General features: G+C 44.7%; 1 protein-coding gene across 1 annotated transcript in view; it reads right to left on the bottom strand.

Annotated features, from left to right (window-relative positions):
- The window catches only part of CFAP74 (cilia and flagella associated protein 74), a 103,519-nt gene that overhangs the window by 66,667 nt on the left and 10,694 nt on the right, over positions 1 to 26,158 (bottom strand). The window contains exons 4-5 of the mRNA XM_055583793.1: positions 25,725 to 25,823; positions 24,283 to 24,472 (exon numbers count right to left, since the gene is read on the bottom strand). Coding sequence (XP_055439768.1) covers positions 24,283 to 24,472; positions 25,725 to 25,823 — 289 coding nt within the window. The remainder of the gene's footprint in view (positions 1 to 24,282; positions 24,473 to 25,724; positions 25,824 to 26,158) is intronic.

The following is a 26,158-nucleotide window of genomic DNA, read 5'->3' as shown; positions in this document are numbered from 1 at the left end:
GGAATACACCTTCAGACACAGAAGTGCTCGCAGAACACCAGCTGAGAGTGGACAGGAGTACCTGACCAATAAAAAAGAATATATAGAACCATGCAAAACTTGGTAGGAGGAAGGAACTAGGGGGGAAAACAGGAGTGTTAGTAGAACTAGACCTGCCCTCGGCAGGTGGGAGAACTGAAGAAAGGATCCAATCCCCACATCCGGGCAACAGTCTGAGTCAGAGGAGAAACATTTATTAAGGCTGAGAGTGAAACAGCTGATCTATGACAGCCTCAATGGAAAGAGAATCAGACAGTCCTTGCCACAGCCATACATACCCCAGACAGGGGGGCAGGTCCCCTAGAAGGTGCAGTGCCTGGGAGCTGGAGCATAGGGATTGTGGAGCAATCCCAAGGTGAGGGCTGTTGTTGACTGCAGAGAGATGGGCCAAGAGGACATGAGGGAGGAGATTGTGGTGGGAAATACCTTTGGAGGAAAGCCAGGCAGCCATGGAAGCAAGGTGATACTGCTGAGTCATGTTTAGGGGGTGGAGTCATCACCCTAGCCTCTTGCTCCCCACAGGCCAGCAAAGGCAGCTGAACAATAGAGGGGCTGTCTATTTGTCTGACACACCAAACTACAGAGTAGGACCCCACACAGGGTGCCCCTTTAAGTGCCTGATGCATGGAACAACAGAGAAAGACCTCAGGCAAGGGATCCCTCTAAGTGCCTGAATGGGCAGGGCTACAGAGAAAGACTAGGCAAAGAGGCCTTCTGATCACCAGCTACCAGATGCCCCCCAAAAAAGACTCTGATAGGGCTGTAACTCCTGCAGCTGAGGCAGTCTGTGTCCCTGCACACTTGGCGTGCCAGGATCCCTGCAACCCAAGCAGCTGTGCCACCTTCACGCCCAACCCTCACTGGGGCAGAGCTGCCACAGGCAAAAAAGTTTTGCATCTATGCATGTGGGGTCGCTTGGGTTGTGTCCAACTCTTTGCAACCCTGTGGCCTGCTAGGCTTCTCTGTTAGTGGGGTTCTCCAGGCAAGAATACTGGAGTGTATTGTCCAATACTGGTTGCCATACCCTTCTAGAGCACTATATTTCCTGATGCCCTAGCTGCTAACTCCCCTGAGTGCCTGGTGCTGGCAGAACCCCTGTGACCCAAGCAGCTGCACCACCTCCACACCTGGCCTTCACAGGGTCAAACCCAAGTCCTCCAGGGCACCCTTACTAGCAAACCCCAGTGGATGACCCACATTCAGAGGTAGAAATAAAACCACAATTGAAACCCAAGGGCACTGTGGCTAAGGAAGAAGACCCAAAACCTTCCCACCAGCTGTACAAGCTTCAGATTAAATCCACACAATCAACTAGGCAGACTTTGTTTCTATTGAATATATGAAAGGACACTGAAACCTCCCATAAAAGAAAACACACTAGTTCTGGGATAGCTGTGGACATTGGAGGCAAGAACACACAGGAGTAGGACCAGATTAAAGTCTGAGATGCCCCACAGAAGATCCAGAGACCAGCACAGTGTTGGAGGGCATCCCAGGGAGGTGAGGTGGACTGTGACTCCCAGTGAAGGGAAGGAAGCTGACAGCAGAGACTCAAATAAAACATTTATTATTCTTATATTTTGACTTGTTCCATAGTTTCTTTTGGATTTTTTATCTTTCTTTTCTTTTTTTTATCTTCTGTTATAGTTGTCGATTTTATTAGCACTATGAAATCTAATTAAGCTTTTGAGGTTTTTTTTCAGTCACACTTTTTATTGCTGTTATAAACCTTTGCCTCTAAGTTGGCCTTTAACTATGGAGTTCTATGGAGTTCTATAGTTTTCCTTTTCTATTTAATTTAATTTAAAAAATTTAAACCAATTATTTTTTCTACATTCAGTCCTTTGTTTGCTTTTCCTACTGTTCTTTTCCCCTTGAAGTTAATCTTTAATATATATAAATATTCTTTATCTACCTCTATTTAACTTTGCATTTCTATTCTTTCTTTTCTTTTCTTTTTTTTCTCACCATATTTGTTAGTTTTGTTTTCATTGCTTTATTCCCCAGTTGGCACCTTGCTTTAGTTTTGCTTTCCAGTTTGTGCTTTAGTTAAGTTTTGCTCTTAACTGGTGGATATCATTTTTGGTTTCCTTTGTTCACCTGGTCAACTATTGTACCTGTTGGACTGTGTTTATTTTGCTTATGGGTGTATATGTGTATGTGCATATTTCATTATTTTAATTCTTATTTGCCTGATTTTGTAACTGCCATTTATCTGGGGTTCACCTTTGGTTTCTCATTTATGGGTATTTGTTTTAATCCCATTTAACACCATAACAAACCACCTGTGGAATCTCCGTTCCTGGTCAGAGATCAAGCCCTGAGCCTTTGGAGTGGGAGCACTGACTCCAAGACCCTAGACTACCAGAGAACTAACCCTAGGGATTATCAAATAGTGAGAACTCTAACAAAGGAAACCACTTGAATACAAGACCTGGCATCACCCAACCATCATCCTGTGCAGGATGCCTCATCCAAACAACAGACAAGACAAAAATACAAACTCAATCATCAGCATACAGATTACCACCTCACTCAGCCCTGCCCATCAGAGGAAAAAAAAAACAGCACAAACCTCACCCTACACAAAGCTCACACAAACCACTGGGCCAACCTTCAGTTCAGTTCAGTTCAGTCACTCAGTCATGTCCGACTCTGTGCGACCCCATGAATCGCAGCATGCCAGGCCTCCCTGTCCATCACCAACTCCCGGAGTTCACCCAGACTCATGTCCATTGAGTCAGTGATGCCATCCAGCCATCTCATCCTCTGTCATCCTCTTCTCCTCCTGCCCCCAATCCCTCCCAGCATCAGAGTCTTTTCCAATGAGTCAACTCTTCGCATGAGGTGGCCAAAGTACTGGAATTTCAGCTTTAGCATCATTTCTTCCAAAGAGATCCCAGGGGTGATCTCCATGGTTAGGAGGGCAGAAACCAAAAGGAAAAAACCTTGAAGCCTGGGAAAAGGAGGCCTCAAACACAATAAGTTAAAAAAAAAACAACAAAAAGGCACAGAAATACTGAAGAAATAAACTAGAAACACACAAGCCCAAGTAAATGAAGAGGAAATAGGCAAATTACCTGAAAAAGAATTAAGAATAATTATAGTAAAGATGATCAAAAACCTTGAAAATAGAATGGAGAAAGTGCAAGAATCAATTAACAAAGGCCTAGAAGAATGAAAGAATAAACATACAAACAACACAATAACTGAAATTAAAAATACTCTAGAAGGAATCAATAGCAGAATATCTGAAGCAGAAGAATGGATCAGTGAGCTGGAACCCAGAAATAAACCCTTGCACCTATGGGTACCTTATTTATGACAAAGGAGGCGAGAATACACAATGCGGAAAAGACAGCCTCTTCAATAAATGGTGCTGGGAAAACTGGACAGCTACATGTAAAAGAATGAAATTGGAACACTTCCTAACACCATACACAAAGATAAACTCAAAATGGATTAAAGACCTAAATGTAAGACCAGAATCTATACAACTCTTAGAGGAAAACATAAGCGAACACTTGCTGACACAAATTAAAGCAAGATCCTCTATGACCCACCTCCCAGAGTAATGGAAATAAAAACAAAAGTAAACAAGTGGGACCTGATTAAACTTAAAAGCTTTTGCACATCAAGGGAAACTACAAACAAGGTGAAAAGACAACTCTCAGAATGGGAGATGGTAATAGCAAAGGAAACAACTGACAAAGGATTAATTTCCAAAATATATAAGAAGCTCATACAACTCAATATCAGAAAAACAAACAACCCAATCAAAAAGTGGGAAAAAGACCTAAACAGACATTTCTCCAAAGAAGACCTACAGATGGCTAATAAACACATGAAAAGATGCTCAATATCACTCATTATGCTGCTGCTAAGTCACTTCAGTTGTGTCCGACTCTGTGCGACCCTATAGACGGCAGCCCACCAGGCTCCCCTGTCCCTGGGATTCTCCAGGCGAGAACACTGGAGTGGGTTGTCATTTCCTTCTCCAATGCATGAAAGTGAAAAGTGAAAGTGAAGTCGCTCAGTCATGTCTGACTCTTCGTGACCCCATGGACTGCAGCCCACCAGGCTCCTCTGTCCATGGGATTTTCCAGGCAAGAGTACTGGAGTGGGGTGCCATTGCCTTCTCCAACTCATTATGAGAGAAATGCAAATCAAAACCACAATGAGATATCACCTCACACTAGTGAGAATGGTCATCATTAAAAAGTCTACAAACAACAAATGCTGGAGAGGGTGTGGAAAAAAATAAACCCTCTTGCACTGTTGGTGGGAATGTAAATTGATACAGCCACTATGGAAGACGGTATGGAGATTCCTTAAAAAACTAGTAATAAAAGCACCATATGACTCAGCAATCCCACTCCTAGGCATATACCCTGAGGAAACCAAAATTAAAAAAGACACATGTACCCCAGTGTTCACTGCAACACTATTTACAATAGCTAGAACATGGAAGCAACCTAGATGTCCAGCAACAGATGAATGGATAAAGAATTTTTGGTACATATACACAATGGAATATTAATCCTAAAAAGAAACGCATTTGAGTCAGTTCTAATGAGGTGGGTGAACATAGAGCCTATTACATAGAGTCAAGTAAGTCAGAAAGAGAAAGATAAATATCGTATACTGATACATATACATGGAATCTAAAAAGATGGTACCAAAGAATTTATTTTCAGGGCAGCAATGGAGAAACAGACATAGAGAACAGACTTATGGACATGGGGAAAGGGGAGGAGAGGGTGTGATGTATGGAGAGAGTGACATGGAAACTTATATAACCATATGTAAAAGAGATAGTCAATGGGAATTTGTTCTATGTCTCAGGGAACTCAAACAGGGGCTCTGCATCAACCTAGAAGGGTGAGATGGGGAGGAACATAGGAGGGAGGTTCAAGAGGAAGGGGACATATGTATACCTATGGCTGATTCGTGTTGAGGTTTGACAGAAAACCAAAATTCTGTAAAGCAATTATCCTTCAGTTAAAAATTATATAAATTAAAAAATAAATTACTTTTTTATCACGCACACACAAAAAAGAACATCTGTTTTCGGTGTTAGTTCAAGAAGGTCTTGTAATTAGTTCTTCATAGAACCGGTCAACTTCAGCTTCTTCTGCATAGGTAGTTGGAACATAGACTTGGATTACTATGATGTTGAATGGTTTGCCTTGGAAATGAAGTGAGATCATTCTGTTGTTTTTGAGAATGTACCCAAATACAAAAGAGTGTTTTGGACACTTTTTTTTTTTTTTTTTAACTAAAGAGGGCTACTCCATTTCTAAGGGATTCTGGTCCACAGTAGTAGATATAATGGTCATCTGAATTAAATTCACCCATTCCCATCCATTTTAGCTCACTGATTCCTAAGATGCTGATGTTCACTCTTGCCATCTCCTGCTTGACCATGTCCAACTTACCTTGATTTATGGACCTAACACTCCAGGTTCCTATGCAATGTTGTTCTTTACAGCATCAGACTTTACTTTCACTACCAGACACATCTGCAACTGAGCATCATTTCCACTTGGCCCAGCTGCTTCATTCTTTCTGGAGCTATTAGAAATTGTCCTCCACTCTTTCCCACTAGCATATTGGATATTTTCCGACCTGGGCGGGGGCCATCTTTTGGTGTTATATCTTTTTGCTTTCTCATAGTGCTAATGGGGTTCTCACAGCAAGAATACTGAAGTGGTTTGCACTCCCTCCTCCAGTAGACCACGTTTTGTCAGAAGTCTTCACTATGACCACTGGGCCTCCTGGGAAGCCCAATCAGACAAGAAAAAGAAATAAAAGGAATACAAATTGGAGATGAAGAAGTAAAACTGTCACTATTTGCAGATGACATGATACTATACACAGAAAACCCTAAAAACCCAGCAAAAAATTACTGGAACTCATCAATGAATTCAGTAAAGTTGCAGGATATAAAATTAATACACAGAAACCTGTTGCATTTTTATACACCATCAAACTATCAGAAAGAGAAATGAAGAAACAATCCCATTTACAATCACACCAAAAAAAGACTAAAACACCCAGGACTAACTCTAACTAAGGAAGTAAGACACCTGTAATCGGAAAATAATGAGACACTGAAAAAAGAAATTAAAGATGACACAAACAGATGCAAAGACATACCATGCTCATGGATTGGAGGAATATTGTTACAATGACCATACTACCCAAGGCAATCTACAGATTCAGTGCAATCCCTATCAAAATACGAATGGTATTTTTCACAGAACTAGAATAAAGAATTTTAAAATTTGTATGGCAACTCAAAGACCCCAAATAGCCAAAACAATCTTGAGGAAGAATGAAGCTAGAGGAATCATGTTCCCTGGTTTCAAACCGTACTCCAAATCCCCAGTAATCAAAACAGTATGATACTGGTACAAAAAAAGACATAGAGTGATGGGATAGAGAGTCCAGAAAAGAACCACCCTTACATGGCAATTAATCTGCAAAAAAGGAGGCAAGAATATACAATGATGGAAAGACAGCCTCTTCAACAAATGATTTTTGGGAAACTGAACAGCTACATGCAAAAGATTCAAACTGAACTACTCTCCTGTATTATATACAAAAATAAACTCAAAATGGATGAAAGGCTCAAATGTAAGACCTGAAGCCATACAACTTGTAAAAGAACGCATAGGCAATAAGCTCTTTGACAATAGACTTAGTGATATTTTTCAGATTTGTCTCCACAGGCAAGGGAAACAAAAGCAAAACTAAACAGATGAGACTATCGAACTAAAAAGCTTTTGCATAGTGAAGGACACTATTAACAAAACAAAAGCCATCTACTGAATGGAAGAAGATATTTTCACACAATATTTCCGATAAGGGGTTAATATCCAGAGTATACACAAATTTATACAACTCAACATCAACTGAACAACCTGATTAAAAAATGGGCAGAGGATCTGAATACACATTTTTCTGAAGAAGACATACAAATGTCAGCAGAATGTGGAGAGAAGGGAACCCTGTCGCACTGTTCTTGGGAATGTAAATTGATGCAGTCACTGTGGAGAACAGTATGGAAATTACTGAAAAAACTTAAAATAGAACTACCATAAGAACCAGCAATTTCACTCCTGGGTATTTATTAAGGGAAAAAAAAAAACCTAAACACATAGAAAAGACATATGCACCCTTTTCTTTCATTGTAGTATCATTTACAATAGCCAAGATATGTAAGTAATGTTAAGTGCCCATAAACAGGTGAGAGGATAAAGTAGGTGTAGTATATATACATAATGGAATATTACTCAGCCATTTAAAAGAATGAAATATTATAGTTTGCAACAATATGGGGGGACCTGGAGGGAATTATGCTAAGTGAAATAAATCAGAAAGAGGAAGACAAACACTAAAATTTCACTTATATGTGGAACCTAAAAAAACAAAACAAATGAACAAACAGTGCAAAACAGAAACAGAGTCATGGATACAGAGAACAAACACCATGGATACACCCTGGGGTGGCCGGGGTCGGGGGTGAGGGGGAGACAAATACGTGAGCGAGATTGGAAGGCACAGACTTCCTGTGGCAAAACAAATGCGTCCCAGGGATGGAATGCACAGTATGGGGAACAGACCAGCCACTACACAGTATCTTTGTGTGGCGACCTACCATGTGATCATTTTGAAATGTATAGAGATATAAATTATTATGTCGTGTAACAGGAACTAACACAAGTAGGTCAGTTATACTTCAAAAACAAACAAATTCATGGAAAAAGATGTCAGATTTGTGGTTACCAGAGGCAGAAGATCGGGGAAAGGGGAACTGGATGAAGATGGGCAAAAGGTACAAACTCCCAGTAACATCAGTGGTCCCCAAGCAGTGTGCCATGAACTGCTACCCATCCATGGCCTGTTAGGAACCAGGCTGCACACCAGAAGGTGAGTGGTGGAAGAGTAAAATAAGCCTCATCTGTGTTGACAGCCACTCCCCATCGCTTGCATCCCTCCTGTCCATGGAAAAATTGTTTTCCCCAAAACTAGTCCACGGTGCCAAAAAGGTTAGGGACTGCTGAGTTATAAGATAGGTAAGTACCAATAATGTAATTTACAGCATGATAAATACAATTAATGCTGCTGTACATTATATATGAAAGTTTTTAAGAGAGTAGATCCTGAGTTATCACAAGAAAAACAGTATTTTCTATTTCTTTAATTTCATATCTACATGAGACATGGATGTTCACAAAATATATCATTATCATCATTTTATGACATATGTAAATCAAATCATTATACTGTGTACCTTAAGCTTACACGTGCTGTATTTCAATTATATTCCAATAAAGAAAGTGAAAGTGAAGTCGCTCAGTTGTGTCCGACTCTTTGAAATACAGAACTATAAATTCACCTATTTTTTGAAAATAAGAAATAAATTTCTAAATAACCCATGGACCAAAGAAAAAAAATCATAATAGAAATTTTAAAATGCTTTGAACTGAGTTATAATGAAAATGCTCTTGCCTGGAAAATCCCATGGACGGAGGAGTCTGGTAGGCTGCAGTCTACGGGGTTGCTAAGAGTCAGACACGACTGGGTGACTTCACTTTCACTTTTCACTTTCATGCATTGGAGAAGGAAATGGCAGCCCATTCCAGTGTTCTTGCCTGGAGAATCCTAGGGATGGTGGAGCCTGGTGGGCTGCCGTCCATGGGGTCGCACAGAGTCCGACACGACTGAAGCGACTTAGCAGCAGCAGCATAATGAAAATATCATATATCAAACTGAGTGCAGCCAAGGTGAAGTAAAGTCTCTAAGTTGTGTCCAACTCTTTGCAACCCCATGGACTGTAGCTTACCAGGCTCCTCCATCTGTGGGATTTTCCAGGCAAGAGTACTGGAGTGGGTTGCTAGTTCCTTCTCCAGGGGATCTTCCCGACCCAGGGATCGAACCCAGGTCTCCTGCATTGTACGCAGATGCTTTACCATCTGAGCCACCAGGGAATTCAAGGTAGAACTGACTAAATTTGTATTCTAAATGTTCATATCAGGAAAGGAGACAGGCTAAAACTTAATGTGCTAAATGTCCAACCCAAGGGGTTATAAAAAGAGCTGTGATATAAACGCAAAGAAAGCAGAAAAACAAAAAAGGTCAGAAATGAAGGCTGCAAAACAAACATGTGATAAAGATGTTCCTCAAAGCCAAAAGTTTGTACTTTTGGAAGATTTATAAAATTGACAAATCTCCAATGAAAACGATAAATAAAAGAGAAGAAACAAATCATCCATATAAGAAGAAAAGAGTCTGTAACCACAGACATGAAAAAAAATGTAACAATGTCATCAACAACTCTATAGCAATAAATTTGAAAATTGAGACAATTGACAAATTATTAGAAAAATAGTACTAAACAAAATTGTTTTGAGAACAAAAACTAGAAAACTTAAAAATTCCTGTAGGTGTAAAAGAAATTCAATCAATAAGCAAACAGTTTCCCTCCAAGAAAACTCTAGGCTCTGAGGCTTCCCTGTCCCATTCTGTGAGATGTCTGAGGTTCAGAATGTTCCAGTCTCAGACACTTGCTTCCAGGAAAGAAAGCCAAAAGGCCCATTCCCTGGCTCATCTCACAAAATCACTCAACTTTTGCTACCAGAGCCCGACAGTGAAAACAGGGAAAGAAAAATCATAGCCCAGCCTCACTCTCTAGTTGAAGAAAGAAAAATCACAGCCCAGCCTCACTCTCTAGTTGAAGAACCACCAGGCTCAGCCACACACATAGACAGGATGACACATCACAACCAAGATGGATTTGTTCAGTCTTAGAAACCAGGTCGGAGAAGGCAATGGCACCCCACTCCAGTACTCTTGCCTGGGAAATCCCATGGATGGAGGAGCCTGGTGGGCTGCAGTCCATGTTGCTAGGAGTCGGGCATGACTGAGCGACTTCACTTTCACTTTTCACTTTCATGCATTGGAGAAGGAAATGGCAGCCCACTCCAGTGTTCTTGCCTGGAGAATCCGAGGGATGGGGGAGCCTGGTGGGCTGCCATCTCTGGGGTCGCACAAAGTCGGACACGACTGAAGCGACTTAGCAGCAGCAGCAGCAGCAGAAACCAGGTCAATTCACCACAGGAACAGATTAGAGAAGAGAAGTAAATGACCAGCTCAGTCCATGCAGAAAATGGCATTGAGGAGAGTACACATCCCACACACGCTTCTTAAAAACTTAGCAAATTTGCATTAGAAATGAACTTCTTTAACGTGGTAAGGAATGTCTGCCAACAAGGGGCTTTCCTGGTGGTCTCCTTCCATTGCAGGTGGCACAGGTTTGATTCCCACTGGGGGAACTAAGATCCTGCAAGCCACTAGGCAAGACCAAAAAAACATAATTATTAAAAGCATTTCCTTTAAGACTGAGAACAAAGCGAGGGTGCTCTCTAAAGCCACTGGGTCTTCCAACAGGAACACACAGAGAAGAAAGAAACACAAGATGTGATGAGTAGAAGAGGGAACAGTGGTTAATTTCAGATAATATGACTGTGTATGTAGAAAATCCAAATGAATACAGACATAAACTATTAATATTATTGAGACAATTTAGTAATGTTGCTAGATACAAATTCAATAATAAAAATCAAAGATAGTCCTCCTTATCAGAACAGATAATGAGAATAAGATTTGGAAAACTTATCATTTACTATCATGCCAGTAAAACCACAGTTCTTGGGAATAAATACAACAAAAGATGAGTAAGACCCCTGATGAGAAAATGATGAAACCCATTAGGTGACATTAAACTGAAAGAAAGAGTTAGTCGCTCAGCTATGTTCAACTCTGTGCAACCCGATGGACTGCAGCCTGCCAGACTTCTCTATACATGGGATTTTCCAGGCAAAAATACTGGACTGGGTTGCCACTTCCTTCTCCAGGGGATCTTTCCAACCTAGGAATTGAACTTGGGTCTCCCACATTCCAGGTACATTCTTTACCAGCTGAGCCAGCAGGGAAGCCCTGGGTAACATTAAATAAGACCTAAATAAAGGTGGCACAGTGGTAAAGAACCTGCCTGCTAATGCAGGAATCACAGGAGATGCAGGTTTGATCCCTGGTTGGGAAGATCCCTTGGAGGAGGCAATGGCAACCCACTCCAGTACTCTTGCCTGGGAAATCCCATGGACAGAGAAGCCTGGTGAGCTACAGTTCATGGGGTCGAAAGAGTTGGACACAACTGAGAATGCACACAAATAAAAAATAAATGGAATGAATGACCTGGTTTCATCAAAAAACAGAAGTCACTGGGCGATGGTGAAAGGGAAGGGGGGCTGTTTTAAATGTAAAAGGCCTAAGAGACAAGCCAACCATTTGCAGGGTGGGGGTCTCATTTGGATCCTAAGTCGAGCAAGAAAGTGTAAAAGACATTTTTGAGATAAGGTGTGGAAACAAACACCAGTTGGCATTAGCTTTTTTTAAGAAATCAATATTAATTTAGTTGGGGTCGATGATGGGTTTGCGGTTATGCTAAAATGAGTCTTTATCTGTTAGAACTGTGTACTAAAGTTTCCCAGGTGAAGCAGTGTACCTGAGATTTTCCTCAAAACACATCAGCCCAGTGCTAAAATTGAGGAGCAGTAGAAGCAATAGGTCCCTTCATGGATCACTGCTTTGTCATGGTGAAGGGGTTTGCATAATTCAATGAAGCTATGAGCCATGCACAGCCGCTGTGATGGTGCAGAAGCACAGCCGAGAGGAGCTACCCCACATCCAAGGTCAGGAGCAGCGGCTGCACTTTGCTGGAGCAGCCGTGAAGAGATACCCCACGTCCAAGGTAAGAGAAACACAAGTAAGACAGTAGGCACTAAGAGAGGGCATAAGAGGGCAGACAGACTGAAACCACAATCACAGACAACTAGCCAATCTGATCACATGGACCACAGCCTTGTCTAACTCAATGAAACTAAGCCATGCTGTGTGGGGCCACCCAAGATGGACAGGTCATGGTGGAGAGGTCTGACAGAATGTGGTCACTGGAGAAGGGAATGGCAAACCACTTCATATTCTTGCCTTGAGAACCCCATGAATAGTATGAAAAGGCAAAAAGATAAGACACTGAAAGATGAACTCCCTAGGTCGGTAGATGCTCAATGTGCGACTGGAGATCAGTGGAGAAATAACTCCAGAAAGAATGAAGGGATGGGGCCAAAGCAAAAACAACACCCAGTTGTGTATGTGACTGGTGATAGAAGCAAGGTTCAATGCTGTAAAGAGCAATATTGCATAGGAACCTAGAATGTTAGGTCACTGAATTGGAAGTGGTCAAACAGGGGATGACAAGAGTGAACATCAACATTCTAGGAATCAGCGAACTAAGATGGACTGGAATGGGTGAATTTAACTCAGATGACCATTATATCTACTCCTGTGGGTGGGCAGGAATCTCTTAGAAGAAATGGAGTAGCCATCGTAGTCAACAAACGAGTCCAAAATGCAGTACTTGGATGCAATCTCTAAAATGACAGAACTATCTCTGTTCGTTTCCAAGGCAAACCATTCAATATCATGGTAATCCTAGTCTATGCCCCATCCAGTAATGCTGAAGAATCTGAATTTGAACAGTTCTATGAAGACCTACAAGACCTTCTAGAACTAACACCCCAAAAAGATGTCCTTTTCATTATAGGGGACTGGAATGCAAAAGTAGGAAGTCAAGAAACACCTGGAGTAACAGGCAGATATGGCCTTGGAGTACAGAATGAAGCAGGGCAAAGGCTAAGAGTTCTCCCAAGAGAACGCACTGGTCATAGCAAACACCCTCTTCCAACAATACAAGAGAAGACTCTACACATGGACATCAGCAGATGATCGACACCGAAATCAGACTGATTATATTCTTTGCAGCCAAAGATGGAGAAGCTCTATACAGTCAGCAAAAACAAGACCAGGAGCTGACTGTGGCTCAGACCATGAACTCCTTATTGCCAAATTCAGACTGAAATTGAAGAAAGTGGAGAAAACCACTAGACCATTCAGCTATGACCTAAATCAAATCCCTTATGATTATACAGTGGAAGTGAGAAATAGATTTAAGGGACTAGATCTGATAGACAGAGTGCCTGATGAACTATGGACGGAGGTTTGTGACATTGTACAGGAGACAGGGATCAAGACCATCCCCGTGGAAAAGAAATGCAAAAAAGCAAAATGGCTGTCTGAGGAGGCATTACAAATAGCTGTGAAAAGAAGAGAAATGAAAAGCAAAGGAGAAAAGGAAAGAGATACCCATTTGAATGCAGAGTTCCAAAGAATAACAAGGATAGATAAGAAAGCCTTCCTCAGTGATCAATGCAAAGAAATAGAGGAAAACAACAGAATGGGAAAGACTAGAGATCTCTTCAAGAAAATTAGAGATACCAAGGGAATATTTAATGCAAAGATGGGCTCGATAAAGTACAGAAATGGTAGGGACCTAACAGAAGCAGAAGATATTAAGAAGAGGTGGCAAGAATACACAGAAGAACTGTACAAAAAAGATCTTCACGACCCAGATAATCACGATGGTGTGATCACTCACCTAGAGCCAGACATCCTGGAATGTGAAGTCAAGTGGGCCTTAGGAAGCATCACTACGAACAAAGCTAATGGAGGTGATGGAATTCCAGTTGAGCTATTTCAAATCCTGAAAGATAATGCTGTGAAAGTGCTGCACTCAATAGGCTAGCAAATTTAGAAAACTCAGCAGTGGCCACAGGACTGGAAAAAGTCAGTTTTCATTCCAATCCCAAAGAAAGGCAATGCCAAAGAATGCTCAAACTACTGCATAATTGCATTTACTCTCACACGCTAGTAAAGTAATGCTTAAAATTCTGCAAACCAGGCTTCAGCAGTACGTGAACCGTGAACTTCCAGATGTTCAAGCTGGTTTTAGAAAAGGCAGAGGAACCAGAGATCAAATTGCCAACATCCACTGGATCATTGAAAAAGCAAGAGAGTTCCAGAAAAACATCTATTTCTGCTTCATTGACTATGCCAAAGCCTTTGACTGTGTAGATCACAATAAACTGTGGAAAATTCTGAAAGAGATGGGAATACCAGACCACCTGACCTGCCTCTTGAGAAACTTATATGCAGGTCAGGAAGCAATAGTTAGAACTGGACATGGAACAACAGACTGGTTCCCAATAGGAAAAGGAGTACATCAAGGCTGTATATTGTCACCCTGCTTATTTAACTTATATGCAGAGTACATCATGAGAAACACTAGGATGGAGGAAGCACAAGCTGGAATTAAGACTGCCGGGAGAAATATCAATAACCTCAGATATGCAGATGACACTACCCTATGGCAGAAAGTGAAGAGGAACTAAAAAGCCTCTTGATGAAAGTGAAAGTGGAGAGTGAAAAAGTTGGCTTAAAGCTCAACATTCAGAAAACGAAGATCATGGCATCTGGTCCCATCACTTCATGGCAAATAGATGAAGAAACAGTGGAAACAGTGGCTGACTTTATTTTTCTGGGCTCCAAAATCACTGCAGATGTTGACTGCAGCAATTAAATTAAAAGACACTTACTCCTTTGAAGGAAAGTTATGACCAACCTAGACAGCATATTGAAAAGCAGAGACATTACTTTGTCAACAAAGGTCCCTCTCATCAAGGCTACGGTTTTTCCAGTGGTCATGTATGGATGTGAGAGTTGGACTATAAAGAAAGCTGAGCACCGAAGAATTGATGCTTTTGAACTGTGGTGTTGGAGAAGACTCTTGAGAGTCCCTTGGACTGCAAGGAGATCCAACCAGTCCATCCTAAAGGAGATCAGTCCTGGGTGTTCATTGGAAGGACTGATGTTGAAGCTGAAACTCCAATACTTTGGCCACCTCATGCGAAGAGCTAACTCATTTGAAAAGACCCTGATGCAGGGAAAGATTGAGGGCAGGAGGAGAAGGGGACGACAGAGGATGAGATGGTTGGATGGCAACAGTGACTCAATGGGCATGGGTTTGAGTGGACTCTGGGAGTTGGTGATGGACAGGGAGGCCTGGCGTGCTGCAGTTCATGGGGTCACAAAGAGTTGGACACGACTGAGTGACTGAACTGAACTCAATGAGCCATGCCATGCAGGGCCACCCAAGATGGACAGGTCATAGTAGAGAGTTTGGACAAAACATAATCCACAGGAGGAGGGAATGGCAAACCATCCCAGTATACTTGCCGTGAGAAGCTCACTGTATAACAGGCCAAAAAGATACGACACCAAAAGATGAGTCCTCGTTCTGAAGGTGTCCAATATGCTACTGGGGAAGAGCAGAGGAGAATTACCAATAGGCCCAGAATGAATGAAGCAGCTGGGTCAAAGCGGATACTAAGCTCAGGTGTGGATGTGTCTGGTGATGAAAGTAAAACCCGATGCTGCAAAGAACAGTATGGTATAGGAACCTGGAATAGGTCCATGAATCAGGGAAAGTTGGATGTGGTCAAGCAGGAAGTGGTAAGAATAAACATGGACATCCTAGGAATAGCAAACTAAAATGGACAGGAATGGGCGAATTTAATTCAGATGACCATTATATCTACTACTATGGGCAAGAATCCCATAGAAGAAACGGAGTAATTCTCATAATCAACAAAAGAGTCCATAATACAGTATTTGGGTGCAACCTCAAAAATGACAGAATGATCTTGGTTCATTTCCAAGGCAAGCCATTCAACATCATAGTAACCCAAGTCTATGCCCCTACCACTGATACTGAAGCAGCTGTAGTCAATCAGTTCTATGAAGACCTAGAAGACCTCTTAGAACTAACACGTAAAAAAAGATGTCATACTCATCATCAGGGATTGGAATGCAAAAGTAGGAAGTCAAGATATACCTGGAATAGCAAGCAAGTTTGGCCTTGGAGAACAAAATGAAGCAGGGCAAAGGTTAACTGAATTCTGCCAAGAGAATGCACTGCTGCTAAGTCGCTTCAGTCGTGTCTGACTCTGTGCGACCCCATAGACAGCAGCCCACCAGGCTCCCCCGTCCCTGGGATTCTCTAGGCAAGAACACTGGAGTGGGTTGCCATTTCCTTCTCCAATGCATGAAAGTGAAAAGTGAAAGTGAAGTCGCTCAGTCGTGTCCAACTCCTAGCGACCCCATGGACTGCAGCCTACCAGGCTCCTCCGTCCATGGGATTTTCCAGGCAAGAGTACTGGAGTGGGGTGCCATTGCCTTCTCCAGAGAATGCACTAGTCATAGCAAATATCCTTTTTCAATGACAAAAGAGACGACTCTACACATGGACATCGCCACATGGTCAATACCAAAATCAAATTGATTACATTTTTTGTAGCTGAAGATGTAGAAGCTGTATACAGTCAGCAAAAACAAGACATGGAGCTGACTGTGGCTCAGATCATCAGAGTCTCATAGCAAAATTCAGGCTTAAACTAAAGAAAACTGGGAAAAACAATAGGCCAGCCAGGTATGACTTAAATCAAATCCTGTATGAATTCACAGTAGAGGTAATGAATAGATTCAAGGGACTAGATCTAATTAAGTGTATCTAAAGAACTATGTATAGAGGTTCATAATATTGTACAGGAGATGGCGAATAAAACCATCCAAAAGAGAAAGAAAAGCAAGACGGCAAAGTGGTTATCTGAGGAGGCTTTACAAATAGTGAAAGAATGAAGAGAAGAGAAAAGCAAAGGAGAGAGGGAAACACACATCCAGTTAGATGCAAGGTTCAAAAAAATAGCCAGAAGAGACAAGAAGGCCTTCTTCAGTGAACAATGCTTAATAATAGAAGAAAACAACAAAAGGGGAAAGACTAGAAGTCTCTCCAGGAAAATTGGAAACATCAAGGGAGTATTCTGCCCAAAGGTGGGCACAATCAAGGATAAAAATGATAGAGACCTAGTAGATGCTGAAGAGATCAAGAAGCGATGGAAAGAATGCACGAAAGAACTATATAAAAAAGATGTTAATGAACCAATTACTAGGACGGTGTGGTTAGTCACCCAGTCAGACATTCTGGAGTGTGACGTCAGGTGGGCCTTAAGAAGCACTGCTATTAATAAAGACAGTGGATTTGATGAAATTCCAGCAGAACTATTCAAATCCCTAAAGGATGATGCCATCAAGGTTTTGCATTCATTATGTCAGCAAATCTGGAAGACCCAGCAGTGGCCATGGGATTGGAAAAGGTCAATCCTCATCTCAATTCCCAAGAAGGGTAATACCAAAGAATGTGCTAACCATCGGACAATTGCACTCATTTCCCGTGCTAGTAAGGTCGTGCTTAAAATCTTGCGTGCTAGGCTTCAGCATTATGCAAACCAAGAAGTTCCAGATGTCCAAACAGGGTTTAGAAAAGGAAGAGGACATAGAGATCAAATTGCTAACATTCGCTGGATTATAGACAAAATAAGGGAATTTTAGCAAAACATCCATCTCTTGTTTCATTGACTACATTAAAGCCTTTGACTGTGCGGAACATGACAAACTGTGGAAAGCTCTAGAGAGATGGGAATACCAGACCATCTTACTTGTCTCCTGAGAAACCTGATGCAAGTCAAGAAGCGACAGTTAGAACCCTGGTACAAGCTCTGGGAGTATGGAACAACTGATTGGTTCAAGATTGAGAAAGGAGTATGACAGGGCTGTCTGCTGTCACCCTGTCTGTTTAACCTATATGCTGAGCACATCATGAGAAATGCCGGGCTGGATGAGTTATAAGCTGGAATCAAGATAGGAAGGAGAAACATCAACAACCTCAGATATGAGGATGATATCACTTCTAAGCTGAAGCTCCAATACTTTGGCCACCTGATGCAAAGAACTGACTCATTTGAAAAGACCCTGATGCTGGGAAAGATAGAAGGCAGGAGGAGAAGGGGACGACAGAAGGTGAGATGGTTGGATGGCATCTCTGACTCGATGGATATGAGTTCGAACAAGCTCTGGGAGTTGGTGACGGACAGGGAAGCCTGGCGTGCTACAGTCTATGGGGTCGCAAAGAGTCAGACCTGGATGAGCGATTGAACTGAACCACTCTAATGGCAGAAAGTGAAGAGGAACTATAAACAGCCTCTTGATGAGGGTGAAGGTGGAGAGTGAAAGAGCCAGCTTAAGACTAAATATTAAAAAAACTAAGACCATAGCATCCTGCCCCATTCAGATCAGATCAGATCAGATCAGTCGCTCAGTCGTGTCCGACTCTTTGCGACCCCATGAATCGCAGCACGCCAGGCCTCTCTGTCCATCACCAACTCCCAGAGTTCACTCAGACTCACGTCCATCGAGTCGGTGATGCCATCCAGCCATCTCATCCTCTGTCGTCCCCTTCTCCTCTTGCCCCCAGTCCCTCCCAGCATCAGAGTCTTTTCCAGTGAGTCAACTCTTCGCATGAGGTGGCCAAAGTACTGGAGTTTCAGCTTCAGCATCATTCCTTCCAAAGAAATCCCAGGGCTGATCTCCTTCAGAATGGACTGGTTGGATCTCCTTGCAGTCCAAGGGACTCTCAAGAGTCTTCTCCAACACCACAGTTCAAAAGCATCAATTCTTTGGCGCTCAGCCTTCTTCACTGCATGGCAAATAGAAGGCGAAAAGGTGGAAGTAGTGGCAGAGTTCCTCTTCTTGGTCTCCAAAATCACTGGGGACGGTGACTGCAGCCATGAAATCAGAAGACAATTGCTTCTTGGCAGGGAAGCAATGACAAATCTAGACTGTGTTGAAAAGCAGAGATGTTACTCTGCCAACAAAGACAGTTCAATTCAGTCGCTCAGTCATGCCCGACTCTTTGCGACCCCATGGACTGCAGCACACCAGGCTTCCCTGTCCATCACCAACTCCCAGAGCTTGCTCAAACTCATGTCCATCGAATTGGTGATGGCATCTAACCATCTCATCCTCTGTCGTCCCCTTCTCCTGTCTTCAGTCTTTCCCAGCATCAGGGTCTTTTCAAATGAGTCAGTTCTTTGCATCAGGTAGCCAAAGTATTGGAGCTTCAGCTTCAACATCAGTCCTTCCAATAAATATCCAGGACTCATTTTCTTTAGGATTGACTGGTTTGATTTTCTTGCACTCCAAGGGATTCTCAAGAGTCTTCTCCAGCACCATAGTTCAAAAGCATCAATTCTTCGGTGCTCAGCTTTCTTTATGGTCCAACTCTCACATCCATACATGACTACTGGAAAAACCATAGCTTTGAATAGATGGAACTTTAATGCCAACAAAGGTCCATCTAGTCAAAGCTATGAGGTCCATATAGTCAAGGCTATGGTCTTCCCAGTGGTCACATATGATTGTGAGAGCTGGACTGTAAAGAAGGCAGAATGCCAAAGAATTGATGCCTTTGAACTGTGGTGCTGGAGAAGACTCCTGAAAGTCCCCTGGACAGCAAGGAGATCAAACCAGTCAATCTTAAGGGAGATCAACCCTGAATATTCACTGGAAGGACTGATGCTGAAGCTGAAGTTCCAGTATTTCGGTCATCCAGTGACACCCAAAGGAGAATTCAAGAAAAGCTGCAAATTAGAGGAAGATAAATGCAACACATCTCCCATCATGACAGGTAAGGAACATCCATCGATCAACACAGAGGAAGATGAATGACAGCAAAATGGTGGAACTTAAACAGGCTGGTCACAATAAGGGACATTCAAGAGGCCAACAACTGTAACCAGTTTGTCTGCGTGTCCTGACTCCTGCCTGTGTTCCCAGCGTTGTCACAGTGATCCCTTTAACTCTTCTAACAGAGTCCTGGTTGGACAATGAGCTCAACCTCATCTGTAATTAGGGACACGCAGAGTAAAGCCACGTAAACTATTACTGCACAGTCATCAGTCTGAGTAACGCATTAGTAGCCTGAGGATACCAGGTGCCAGCAAGGACAGGAAGCAGTGGGAAGGTTTGTTCACTCACGGTGGGAGTGGAAACTGGGACAGAAGCTTTGAAAAGAGTTCGGCATTGCCTTGTAAAATTAAAAATATAACGCCCTCTGCACTAGGATCTGATCGCTGCTGTGAGAAACTGCCACACACTCAGTAACTTAACATAAATGCATTATTTTCCTGCAACTCTGGAGGTCAGAAGTCTGAAATGAGCCCCACGGAGCTAACACCAAGATGTCAGCCGGGCTGCCCTCCTCTTCAGCAGCTCTGGGGCACGGTCTGTCTTTTTGCTTTTTCTGGTTTCTAGAGGTTGCCCACAGGCCTTGGCCAAAGCCCATCCTACCAACTTCAAAGCCACTAAAGTCAGGTGGACCTTCTCGTCAGCTCTTCCTGGCTCCTCCCTGGCCTCTGTTCTACCAGAAGGACACCTCTAACTGCTCTGGGCCCAGCAGGTTAACGCAGCACGGTCTCCCAGTTCAGTCAGCTGACCAACAGCCGAGATTCCTGCAGCCTGTAACCTAAGACAAGTACAGGTTCCGAGGGTCAGCATGTGGCCGTTTATGGGGCCGCTATTATGTATACCAGGCCCTCTGACTCAGTACTTCCTCTCCCAGGCGATCACCTGATAGAAACTCTTAGATGCTGAGAGGGTAACAGGCAGGAAGGCCAGAGGTCCCCAAGTGGCAAGAGGAAATAAACTGCAAGTGGCAGACATTTTTCCTTCTCTACACAAAATTAAAAGAGGCTTCTTTTAATTCTGTGTAGAAGATACCTGGTTCTGCCTTGAGCTAACCAATGCGTTTTTCTTATGCAAATGTTTTTCTTAAGCTATGTTAATGAAATTATGTATTTGCTATGGAATTTGCCTTTCTTCAAAATGGTTCCACCTAACTTTTTCTCTTTTCTCAAATCTTGGGTTGATAATGCCTCCACAAACCAGTATTTCTGTCAATTGTTTCATGGTGGGGGCAGGGGCGGGGAATGACAGACCTCGCGCCATCCTATCTTAAGAATGCATATTGTGAGAGAGGTGCCTGGTGAAACTCCCTCAGCCTTGAGGTGTCTCTCTTATCTAATTAGTACCTTTCTAATAGACATAAAACACCTTGCTAACAACTAGCAAGGGGGCACTCTTTCTGTCCCCTTCTGATGTCTGTGTCAGAAGCTTTCCCTATCTCTATTAAACTTTAATAAAACTTTGCTACACAAAAAGCTCCAAGTAGTCAAGCCTCGTCTCTGATCCCAGATGGAAATCCTCTCCTCCGGAGGACACAAATCCTGGTGTTAACACACGACTCACAGCAGCAACCTTTCAATGCTGTACTCCTTTCCTGAGGCTGCCACAGCAAAGTGCCACGAACTGGCTGTCTGAGAACAGGACATTCTCTTGTCTTAGAACAAGATATTCTCTCATAGTTCTGGAGGCCAGAAGCCTGATATCAAGATGCCAGCTCCCTCTGACGTGCTGAGCAAGGCCCTCGTACAGACTCTTCTCCTCGGTCCTGCTTCCCAGGCTCATGGCAGCGCAGCTCCAGTCCACGTTGTTAGGCGGACCACTGACCGAAACCACCGACCCTCACCAGGCACCACAGTAACGGCTTGCATGAGGTATCTTAAACAGGAGGGCCTGGTAAGGAACACAGAACTAACAAGCTACCACCAACCACAAGAATTCAGCAAAGGTCAAAAGGAGAGGGAAACGACAGTCCATGTGTTCTGCCAACCTCCCAGAATCCTCCTTACTGGAATCCATCTTGGCTGATGTGCACCACCAGTCTGGCCAGAGACAACTCGGAAATTAACCCCATCACCGTAAAACCCGAGACTGTGAGCCATGTGGCAGAGCCGTTCTGGGTTCCCTCACCCTGCTGCCCTCCACCCAGGTGCTCCTTCCCAATAAAGTCTCTTGCTTGGTCAGCTTGTGCATCTCCATGGAAAACTCTCCCGAGTGTTAGACAAGAGCCCACTCTCAGGCCCTGGAAGGGGTCCCCTTTCCTGTAACACTGTGGCATTCTCCCTGTCTGCATGTCTGTGTCCAAATCCCCCCCTTTATAAAGACACCTGTCATGATGGATGAGGGGCCTGGCTGCTTCAGTTTGACATAATCTTAACCAGTTATTTCCAAATGAGGCCACATGCTGAGACACTTGGAGAAGGCAATGGGACCCCACTCCAGTATTCTTGCCTGGAAAATCCCATGGATGGAGGAGCCTGGTAGGCTACAGTCCATGGGGTCGCGAAGAGTCAGACACGACTGAACGACTTCACTTTCACTTTTCATTTTCATGCATTGGAGAAGAAAATGGCAACCCACTCCAGTATTCTTGCCTGGAGAATCCCGGGTGTGGGGGAGCCTGGTGGGCTGCCATCTATGGGGTTGCACAGAGTCGGACACTACTGAAGTGACTTAGCAGCAGCAGCTGCGACACTTGGGGTTTGCACATCAAAGTACTTTTGTTGTTGAGGAGACAGAACTCCCCTCCCAACACATAAATAACAGGAACCATACAAGACCTTGCAAAGCAGAGTTCGTTAAGAGCAGTAAGTCTGGAAACAACCCTGGCCAGCAGCAGTAGAACACACTGTGAGATCCACCTGGGCGAGCTGGGTGGTGACGAAGATGAGTGACCTACAGCTTGTGCAAGAGTGTGGATGGGTCTCTCACACAGCTGGGAGGGAGGAAGACACAAGCACACGCTGCTTCCTTTCCCCCTTCCCCTGCCCAGGTGGGCAGGATCCACAGTGGCCCAGACTGGGCATTAGAGCCTGCATGGGGGAAGGCAGTGAGCCTAGAGTTGGGTAAGAGAGTCCGGGGCCAGGGTGGGGTCGATGTCCACAGTGTGCTCCACCCACTCAAGCGTGTGAGGCCTGACATGGCGTTAGAGCCTCATAATCTCCCGACAAAATACCTGCCCATTACAAAGGCTGAAGTGACTTCCCAGGGGAGATACAGGCAGACACCACCTTAAACAAGTGGTCAGAGCAGAGTGACACGTGGCACCACTTCTGTGACCTTCCTGCCAAAGACACGTAATGGGGATTTGATTTCGAGGAAACACCAGACAAATCCAAACAGAGGGGTTTTCCACAAAAGCCACTGGACTCTAACCTTCAAAGGTGTCAAGATCATGGAGCCAAGGAAAGCCTGACTTGGAAGAGACTGAAGAAACATGTTAATAGCTCAGTGTGGTTGGGGAGCCCAGACTGGACCCTTTCTGGTCTGTGCCTTTATAGGATCAGCTGGCAGAAGGTGTTTGTCTGTGGCCAATGATCAGATGTCCTGACATGTCCGAGTCATCCTCCCGACTCTGACGGTCATGTGTGGTTCTGCTGGAGACTGCCCTGATGTGCAGTAAATGCGAATGGAAGTGTCTGCAGGTGACAGAGCATTACGTAGGCAACTTATTCTCAAATACTCCTGGGAGACAAGGTTTTTGATGCTGAACTTGCAACTTTTAGGTAAGTTCGAGATTATTTCAAAAATTAAAAAAGAATACACAGTGTTATTCTATTTATATACATATATGGATTAAAACAGGTGAAACCTACATTGTTTAGAAATGGTAAAACTAAAGAAAATCAAGAAGTCAGGCTGTGGTCATGGGTAAGGGGGTCTGCTGCGGGGAAAGGGAGGGGTTGGGGCACTCGGGGTGCTGACAAGGTTCCATTTCTGGCCTTGGGCACTGGCTACTGATGCAGTACTGTGAATCCCCGCACCAGCGTCTGCAGAGACAACTATCTGGGAATTCTCTCAACTGTCGGTACCAGGGCAGGCCCGCCCATCACCTAGTTCAGTACTTGGTTCACAGTGGATGTTCAAGGAGTGTTTGCCCGAAACATAACGTGAGCACATAAAACGAATATTTGTTTATGGAAAACAAAATAATACAGGTTTTTAGAAACAGACTAATCATTACAAACCAAACTGAGATGATCTCGGAATTCCTTCCTTGGCCCGGACACTCCGCGTCCCTCCTCACCAGCCCGCTCGCCCTCGAGTTTTGCTCAGCGGTTTCCTAGATGTGCAAGGACAGCATAGCCACGTCCGCCCGGAACCTGCACGGAGCCCGGAACCCAGGCTGCACCTGCACGCGGGGGTTCCTGAAACCGGCGGGGGCGGGGCCTGAAACCGATGCGGAGGGTCCTGAAACCGGCGAGGGGGTCACGAAACCGCTTGGGGTGGGGCTGAAACTCGCCGCGGGGACGGGAGGCACCTGAAACTGGCCCGGGGCCGTCCGAAGGCCCAGAAATCGGCCGGGGCGACCCCCTCACTAGGAGTTATTTCTCAGGCAGAACTTCCACGGCGGAGGCGCTGATTTGTGCCTCGGGGGTGGCCAGAGTTCCCAAGCCCAACCGCAGGCTCCGGGGCCAACGGACCCACCTGTCAGCGGCCCCGCCGGTTCCGAGCAGCGCGGGATATGGGCGGAGAAGCTCCTCAGAGTCGGCTGGCGGCGCGGTTTGGAGCAGGTAGCTCCATGGCAACGGGCGGCTCCATCGCAGGGCGGGGGTGCCCGCTCGCCCCCCGCCAAGGCGATGGCTCGCCCCGGCAGCGCCCCCGCGCAGGCGCAGTGCTGACGAGGCGGCAAAGTGCAACCGGAGTGCGGGACGGACGGACGCTGGTACGCTGCTGCTGGTTATTGCTGGAGACCAGCGCGCTGGGCCAAGCAGAGACCGCGAGCGGAGGAGGGTCGCGGGACACCCGAACTACCAGGCTGTGGCGGAGGAGACTGACGCCGCTTGGTAGTACGAGTGCAGCCCCAGGCTGCCTCCCCTGGTTTGGCCCAAGCTGAAGAACGGATTAGTTAATTTTAGTGACTGTAGAGTTCACGTAAAATAGAGGTTTCTCACTTCTCTTTTTGAGACCAGAGACCTGGAACAATATGCCACGCTGGGCTGGAGCTGAATTGAGTCCTCCCTGCTCACTGTGCACGCCCCAGCCTTGTCTGGGGTCAGCGTGGTCCATTTCCACCTGTCCGAGCGTGTGTGTTTGCAGTCTGGACTCAGGGTGTGAGGAAAGTGTTGAGTCCTGCCCCAAAGCCACAGGTGCGAGGCCTCGCACCAAGGCCATAGAAGCGGAGCTCACGACCAAGGTCACCTCTGAAACTGAACCCCTTTGTAACTTCCCCAAAGCCCCTGATGATCACTAAGGAGCTTCCTGACTCCCCATTAGGCAGATGCTCACTCTAGTAAGCCGGAGAAGGCAATGGCACCCCACTCCAGCACTCTTGCCTGGAAAATCCCATGGACGGAGGAGCCTGGTGGGCCGCAGTCCATGGGGTCGCTAAGAGTCGGACAAGACTCAGTGACTTCACTTTTCACTTTTCACTTTCATGCATTGGAGAAGGAAATGGCAACCCACTCCAGTGTTTCTTGCCTGGAGAATCCCAGGGACGGGGGAGCCTCGTGGGCTGCCTTCCCATGGGGTCGCACAGAGTCCGATACGACTGAAGCGACTTAGCAGCAGCAGCACTCTAGTAAGCACCCTACAGAGCCCCAACCAATCACCTAAAGCCAACCATCTAGCAGGAATTTTGTCTTGAGGCTATTAAAATTGGTTATTAATCCGAGAAAACTGTCCGTTTTCCCTCGTTTGTCAGGAGGTCCACACGCTGTGCTCGCAGTGCCCACATTATCTCTGCTCTTTGTTCTTAATAAACTGACTCCATTCTGAAAGGTTCTGTGTCTGGAAATTCTTTTCCAACATGCACTCGGACTGCCTCAACAGAAGGATCCCTCTAGCCAGTGCAGTTGGTGCTGGGCCCTGGACCCTCGGCTGATCGGTGTATTCCCTGCCCTTGCAGAGCCCAGTAACTTCCAGCGCACCTGCGCCTTGCAAGGCTGCTGGCCCTGCTGGTCAGTCGCTGGCTTTGTCCAGCGGCTCCTGATGCCACAGTGGGACCCAGGAAGTCCTGTAGTTTCATCCTGGGATGGCAAGATCCATCAGAGCCATCCAGCCTGGCTAAAAGTGCAGCATCTCTTAGGACTGTGAACTTCATTGGGATAGCGGTCACCTCTGTAGTCCTCCCCCTGCAGTGCTGCCCAGACCTCTTCCCTCCTGGATTGAGGAACAGAACTGACTCAGCAGAACAGCCCAGAACAGGTGTTCTAAGAAAAACTGTTCTCTTTCCCACCTCACCCAAATTATGGGGTTTTTCCTTTTCAGCTTTGCTTCTCTGAGCCTGTCCATATCAATGATTAATACACTTTCTACTAAAGAACAGAAGGACAACAAAAGGCTGAAAACAGCCCCTGTGTCC

Source organism: Bubalus kerabau, chromosome 5 (genome assembly GCF_029407905.1).
Source record: "Bubalus kerabau isolate K-KA32 ecotype Philippines breed swamp buffalo chromosome 5, PCC_UOA_SB_1v2, whole genome shotgun sequence".
Taxonomy (NCBI): Eukaryota; Metazoa; Chordata; class Mammalia; order Artiodactyla; family Bovidae; genus Bubalus; species Bubalus kerabau.
The sequence above is the reverse complement of the archived record's forward strand: the minus strand, read 5'-3'. Positions and strand labels throughout refer to the sequence as shown.